At 36.0% G+C, this 7,807-nt stretch overlaps 1 protein-coding gene across 1 annotated transcript in view; it reads right to left on the bottom strand.

Annotated features, from left to right (window-relative positions):
* Positions 1–7,807, bottom strand: part of MTM1 (myotubularin 1) — a 54,799-nt gene that overhangs the window by 3,780 nt on the left and 43,212 nt on the right. Inside the window, exons 10-14 of the mRNA XM_026652963.2 lie at positions 6,634–6,819; positions 5,061–5,267; positions 2,615–2,707; positions 715–828; positions 195–371 (exon numbers count right to left, since the gene is read on the bottom strand). Of these exons, the coding sequence (XP_026508748.1) occupies positions 195–371; positions 715–828; positions 2,615–2,707; positions 5,061–5,267; positions 6,634–6,819 (777 nt within the window). The remainder of the gene's footprint in view (positions 1–194; positions 372–714; positions 829–2,614; positions 2,708–5,060; positions 5,268–6,633; positions 6,820–7,807) is intronic.

The following is a 7,807-nucleotide window of genomic DNA, read 5'->3' as shown; positions in this document are numbered from 1 at the left end:
AAAAAAAAAAAAAAAAAAAAAAAAAAAAAAAAAAAAAAAAAAATCAGCAACTTCAGATTCTCTTTCCTCAAAAAAAGGTCACTCTTCCTGACAGACATTAGTTGAAATGACTAAACAGAGAGCATAAATTATATTCTGTATAGTGTAAAAAGAACAGTACAAGTCATAATTAAACTGTAGAGAAGCTGACTTACTTGCTGCCGAATCCTTGGATTCCATCTAATGTAATAATTGACCCAAAGTTCCAAGTGACGCATACTGGCTACTGGATAGAGTGCTCGATTCAGTTCTTTAGTATAAAAAGGATTGGTGTACTTTGCTTTTTCACTATTTATCAGTGACCACAATGACAATGTTCTCCCAGTCACTTTCTGCAAAGAAAATGAAATGGTAAAGATTTCGAGTATTTGTACAGTATAAGAGTGCACGCACTATGGTAACTCCAGTTATACTTTTCATATAGCATGGTTCTTTTCTAACTAAAAGTATCACATGTATAATCACTATATGAAGAATATTCCACAAGCAGTGACAAACTCACAAAGTACCCTGAAGTCTGAATATTGTCATTTAGATACACAAAAACAAGCTTGCTGTCTTGCAACTGTTCCAATAACAGTGCCATTTTTGCTACATTGACTATACACAACTTAATTTTTTTTAAATTAAGATCATATATTCCTCCTGCCACAGTCAATCATCAGTTTTACCTACCTCTTTTTCTCTAACAGATTCACAGTTGTACAAGAAAGTACCAAATCGGCAGCTATACAAATGGTCCAGAATTGTAATCAAGAATTGTTCATTGAATTCAAAAGCTGTTGGAAACTAGGCACAAAAAAGTTATTGTTAGAGATTTGTTTCTGTGTGCGCGCACACATAGAAACAGTCTGATTGAACAGCTAGTTTAAAAGAAGTCATTTAGGAAACCTGTTATTAAGTTTACCTAAAAACTAGGTTTCCTGCCACAAAACAACTACAAACATGATGGATTAAATGCTCAGACAACAGGTAAGATGTCAACACTCCTACATTCTTATCAATGAATACATTAGCACATGTCCTGTCAGACCAACAATGGTGCTTTACAGTTTCTAAGGTCAGAGATATAAAGCTGGTTCTGCCACTCCAAAGATGGATGAAGTCTCATCTTGCCTAACAAGAGGCTGGTTTCCTCGTTAATCAGGAACTTTTTCACTTTTGTCTCAAAATGATTAAGACTAAACTACATGCAGGAATTAGGAGTTGATAAAGGTATGGGGCCACTGCAATTAAGCAGAAAGCTGTTGACTTTTCTGTGACAGATTTAGCTTAATATTGGAAAAGGATTTGTTTATCCAAACAAAATGCAAGGTGGGGCTTATAGTGGGCAAAAGGAAACTGCAGTACTTAGTTGGCTGCACAGTATTATTACACTAAGTGAACTTGTACATTTCTTGAGGTATCTCAAGTGGAGACAATAAGTTTCTATAAACAGAGTAAGCAGTGAAAGGGTATAGCTGGAAGACTGCGATCCACAAGATAAGATTCAACAGAAATTCAAGGCAAAAGTTCTGTCTCCACAATGTTAGCTAAACTTTTATGAATAATTAGCTCTCTGGCAGAAACACAATTCTTCGAAGTCAGTGCAATACAGTTTTTCAGTAACGATACCATGAAAGATTGCTAACTCAACTACATCAAGATTAGACAACCAAAATTATTACATTTAAACTAGTAATATAACAGTCATAGGCCTAGTGAACTAGTGACCCTGCTTTGCGCTGACACATAGGGGAACCAATATTTGATTTTCAGTTCTTGACTCTCATTTTTGGACCTACATGGGCTAGGTATGCTATAAAGATAATATGCATAGTTTTGTTACTTAATACGAACAGTTTGTTAGCTCATGAGGTAAAACTGAGTAGCCCCAAGCATTTTTTTCAAGCTTCAATAGGAAGGACAGGAGCAATGTCACAGTATCTTCAGGGCAAGGTTTTTGAATAGGATTAAAAAAAGGGGGAAGGAGAAAATCTCAGTGCTCTGAAAACACGGGAAGGGACTGTGAAATAACCTATAGCAGTTTGATAGACCTAGTTTGATACTCAAAGACTTAAAGTTGTTTTGTGATTACATGAGGGAATTGTGTTTCCAGGAACAGTTTTTGGAATGATGAAATAAAAACAAAATTAACCATAATACATTAATTCTAGTTCCTGTAACTACATGCAACAGTATTACGCTATTACAAACATTCATAAAAGCATCTATTTAAGTTATGTCATAGTACAGTCCTTTAGACATGAAATATTGGTTAATGAGCAAAAGGACTGGACATAAAGCCAGCATATTTTCTACTCAGAAATAGTGAGACTTCCAGCTTGGGAGGGAGGAGAGGGTTAACACACACACAAAAAAGGTAAGTAAATATGCTACTTTCTACTACCTGGTCAGAGTAGCAAACTTATGTATACAGAGGTGGTTTGTTTGTTTTTGTTGTGGTTTTTGGGGGGGAGAGGCTTTTTTTTTTTTTTTTTTTTTTTTTGAGGATTCAGACTCTTAATTCAAGGATAATTTTAAAATATTGTTATTTGCTGGATAACACCATCTTTTGGATATGGCTAGAGCTTACCTGCTTAGACATTTGCCACACACAATCAACGAACTGGAGAAAGATAGGTGATCTATCAGCATCAGCATGGTTTTTATCACCATGGCCTATTCTCTGAAATGAAACAAAGCAAGTTGAACATTACTCACAACTGGTTTTGGTATATATCTGATGTCTATTTTGGTGTGAGACATGCTTCATAAATGTCAAAAGATGCATGAAAAACACATTTGATCTACAATATTACAATGAGGGGGTTAATACTCTATTGTCCACCTCCTGACTTTAGCGATATAATTTTACATATTAACATTTTAGAACACTTAAAGATTTGAAAGATTCTGAAGTGCAAATAACTTCTGCTGGAATCAATGGGAGTTTCTTGATTAAGGGTTGCAAGATTCAGCATTGAAATCAACCCTCCAAAGCACGGGCATCTTCAGCACCCGTAATCCTGTACATAAAGCACTATGCAAAATATGACTCAGGTGGCAAGAACTCCATCTACTTGCACTAGTTTTTTATCTTCATTTAAGTTTGAAACAATACGACATCTTTTCTCTCTAATACTTACCCAGCTCAATCATTTACACTAAATTCATGCTACTGTTGCTGTTTCAAGTCCCGAGTTTCTTTTGAACATGCTGTAAATGTATGGAATCAATTTCTACCAACATTTCCTCAGAGATGGAAATCAAGTTTATGCTCCTTTGTCCTTCCCCTTCATGTTCTCTCAGAGAGATAAGTAGCAGCTGCTGTATAGTTTGTCATATTCAAGAATCTTCCTTTCCCAAAATCTAGCAGTATATTTTTTTCTAACTTTCTAAAGATCTAAGCTGAAGCAATGTTGGTCCACTGTCAGATGATCCCTCAAAAAAGGCAATTCACTTGTGCTACTGTTTTACTACAACTGATGAACTAAAACATCTACAGAATACCTCTAGCCTTGCCGATAAGAGATTCTAAAGAATGTAACTTCATGCACAGGGTAACTTTGGTAACAGAGTTTGTGCTGCCAGCAGGATGTGAATACAGCTAGCAGAAGCCAGCAGTATCCCCAATAAGAGGATGGGTTTACCTGAAAGTCTGCCTTTGTGGGGAAAGCTAGGTCCACTTTGTAGGGACTGATGAAGGTGTGATGTGAAGTGAAGAGTAGGTAGGGGCCCTGCAGATATCAGAGGAAGTGGCCTCCTCTCTCTCTGCTTAAGTAGCAGAAAAAGACTCTAGCAGAGCATCTTTTCACTGTGAGAGAAGGGGGCTTACCCTGCTGTCAATACAGGATTTCAGCCAGCCACTAATGGTGGCCTTAGAGGTTGGCAATCCTTGCACTGGACCATGAAAACAGTCTGACTTTTTGAATATCAGTCCTGTGCAACTAAAAGCTGGGTAGCTCGTCCCTTTACAGCCTGAGAGTAGTATGTCTGTTTGAAAGGAGAGGAAGAGTTTAGGTAAAAGTTGGAGAAAACCATGTGGAGGTATATGATCACTCTGGAAAAGTACTCCTGAGGCAAAAGAAAAACTATCAATTTGTCTGAAAAGAAATGGAAGGTATTGGTAGCAAAGATTAATAACGAAGGAGCTTAGTTCTTCAAAACTACAAGCTGGGGAAAGGACAACTAAAAGCCCAATTCTGATTAAATCATGAGGTGCAACACATAAGGGCTTAAAGAGACAATGACACAAACTTGGGAAGATAAAAGACAGGTCTTACTGAGAGAGAATGGATCTGAAGATGAGCCTCATGTGGGAAAAGCCCTTGAAAAGTTTGTAAGTATAGAGGTGGAGCCTTAGGGAGTCCCTCTCACCTCAAAAGACTGTAGAAGGAGAGAGCTGGACTTGGTGTTATGGCATAGCAGTACTTAAGTCCTATGTTGAAACCTGTTCTAACAAATTCTAGGACATGCTGGAAGAAGGTGGAACTAACTCTCTCAGCACATCACCTAGAAAAGGTTGTCCAGATTCTTCCATCAGTGTGTCTCATTATGATCAGTCAGAGAAAAGCCAAGAAAAACTGCTGGAGTGAGAAAGCTGAATTTATGTTCCATGTTTCCAGTATTCTTTGCTCCGTCCTGGAGGCATATGGAAAGCTTTCACTATCCTCCTTACTGATGCCTGCTAAATGGCACCATAACATTAGCTGTTCTGCATTTCCAGCAGGATGCAAAAAGGGAAGACAAAGAAAATGAATTTTACAAAAATGAAATAAATGCTATGGACTAGCTTCAAGTCTAGGCAAGACTGATCATTCTGCTCAAATTTATTTTTCTTCATCACTTTAGACAGACTGAGTAAAGAGCAGATCAAAACTTGACATGCTGATCAACTGAAAAGTTGAACACATTTATTAGAACTTTCATAGCATGCAAGTTTTAATACAAGCATCTAAAAACCTTCCTTGTTTTAGAATTTACAATGTACATAAAAAACGTTAAAACAGTTCTTTTCAATAATTTTCTCTAATTCTTACCGATGCAAATTTGTGTCCAAAGCTTATCCACTCCTTTTGTACCAGAACTTCAAAACCCACAATTGTTCTGTAGTAGCTGTCTAACATCAACATGGCTAGAGAAGTTAATTGTGCTGTTCGGTCCCAACCATCACTACAGTGTACCAACACTGAGCTCTTCCCTGAAGACACCTTGTCTGCCACTTGGATAGCTCCTGTCAAGACAAGCTGACAACAAGGTACGGATATCAGACAATTCAGAAGGTTAGTGTTATCATTCCAGCAAAAATGATTGATTTCTTACAGTTTTAATTAAAAGACTTGGGGAAGAACATCTGTATGTAACTTAAATTGATCAGATTTTTCTGGGAGTTCAACAAGCAATTTGCAATTTCTACTATAAAAAAAAATGAAGACCCAAACTATACAAGATAGGGTTTACTAAGAAAAAGAGAACCAAACTTATCTCACAGCAACTTCTCAAAAATGGGATAGAAAATAGTGTCTTTACCATACTGAGAAACATAAAAGCTTTTTAAAAATAGGATTACCACAAGAAGTACCTGTGTTAAAAATTACATTCCATTTAGTTCCTTTTGAGTTAAAGATTTGAGACAGATGCTATTGCTAAAAATAAAGCCTGTTTTATATCCTTTTCTCGTGTTTATTTTTGCAACCATTCACTTAAAATGGAAATCCTAAGTAAACAGTAGTTATTACAGCAGGACATACATTATAAAAATGCAGAAATGTTAGGGGTACAAGCCAAAAAGCCAACTGACAAAATATACTGCTAAAAACATTTTTATGACCATTAATGCATACTTTAAAATATTTTATTTCAATTACAAAGTGGAGCAACACAGCTTGTTTGCAAAGAAAATGAAGTTCAAGAATTCATGTAATAAACAAACATTGCTAAACTAAAACTTGTACGTTTTGTAAATTGCAGTTTACTTAAACATGCTGTAAAATAGTTTAATTTTCTGTGTTCATGTGTTATTGCAACTCAAGAATCTTTATTTTACAGCACTCATTTATTAATTTAATCTTAATTTTAACACTGTCTTGTACTCTCAATTATTAACTACCTTTTCTCCCCCCAAAAGCAAGGTATGTCAATATTTAAAATGATAAATGTCTCTTACTGTTGATAAATAGGGATATTAGCATGATATATTCTTAAGACTAGTACAATCTAGACAGAGCTATTGGATATTAACACATCTATACCTGAATAATTTTACAGCCTGACTAACCAAAAGGTAACCCACTTTGTGTAGAGTAGATAAATGCTGCCTCTTATTTAAAAGAATTCTTTTGGAAAATAGCATCTGTAATAAAGAGAGCAAGTCTGATATTTGCAGAAGTCCTACCCTACCAGCCAACTCTTTATAGTTTCCAACAAGCAAAACAGTAAGACATTTTCAAGGTCACCCAATTCCAGAAGAGCAATAACTAAGATTCTTTAGTAATCACACAAATTACAAAGCAAATTAACGTAGGTTGTTTTTTTTTTTTTTTAAAATAAAAGGCATGTAAGGTAAGTGAAAATCCAGTCCCTATAGAATATTATTTTGTGCTAGAAACTCACCTTGATATGTTCTAACCAGTGAGTTGACTCCAAACTAGATAGCCAGTGAGATTCTTCTACATTAGGATAAACAATGTCCTTCAACTTTTTTAAAGATTCCCTCATGACATGAATATTATGAATATCTAGGAAGAAGAGTTCTGCATTGGGATATGCATCATCGCCTTCATATCCTCCCCCAGTGGCCTAAAAAACAAAAACAGATTTGAAATCTACTTTTAGTTGTCATTTAAACTCTGCTGAAATGCTTTAATAAAGATGGAAGGGATTAAACTTTCTTTAGGACACCCTGCCACATTACCAAGTCAATTATTTATGAGGAAGTCCACCTATATAGCCCAACTATATTAGGCAAGCCCTATTTTTATATTATATTTAGTAATTATTAAATATATTTTTAAAAAGCTTTATTTCACCTCAATACAAATTTCATCATGAAGAAAATAGTAGAAAATGCAAATCCAAGGTAGCTTGCTTTGTGCCTGGGTATGCCCAATAAATTTTTTTGGTAAAAGGTCTGACAAAGTTCAAATCTGTCCACCAATCTAGTTCTCTTTCTGGAACCCTCATGAATTGCTGCTGCTGTTGCTGCCGCCTTGTCTTAGATAAACATATCAGGCCATGAAGTTAGAGAATGATTTTGGCAACTCTTATAGGGTCCTTTGTAAGGGCTTGATCCAGGTGTCAAATCTGAAGAGCATCACTTTCCTTACATTACATTCAGAAGCATGGGTCTCTCCCAACACAACTTGCAGACTGGATGTATCTTGTTTCTATCTCTGTTGATTTTCATTCTTGCAACATGCCCTGTCCTCTAGCTCATGATAGTGGATGTTACTTTCCAAGATGCTCTGATATTGATCAGAGGATCTTGTAACTTCAGCTATTTATTTCAGCTAATATTTTCCTTAATAGGGCGTCAATATACTTGACCCTTCTCATTCCTACCTGAATTTCCCATCTTCCAACTTTGGCAAGATTATCAGCTACCACACTCCTGCATATACAAACATGTGATGAAATCCATGGAAAAGTCAATTTATTGCTTTGCTTTTTGATCCTTCTTATGAACTGAATTGATGAAAGTGTTCTGGTTTCTTTGAAAGAAACCGAGGATTGCTGCCTGCAAGTCAACAAACATCACAACATCCGCCTCTATTTCTGCTCTGCACTT

The sequence above is a fragment of the Terrapene carolina genome, unplaced genomic scaffold (assembly GCF_002925995.2).
Source record: "Terrapene carolina triunguis isolate 2854851 unplaced genomic scaffold, T_m_triunguis-2.0 Scaffold131, whole genome shotgun sequence".
Classification (NCBI taxonomy): domain Eukaryota; kingdom Metazoa; phylum Chordata; order Testudines; family Emydidae; genus Terrapene; species Terrapene triunguis.
The sequence above is the reverse complement of the archived record's forward strand: the minus strand, read 5'-3'. Positions and strand labels throughout refer to the sequence as shown.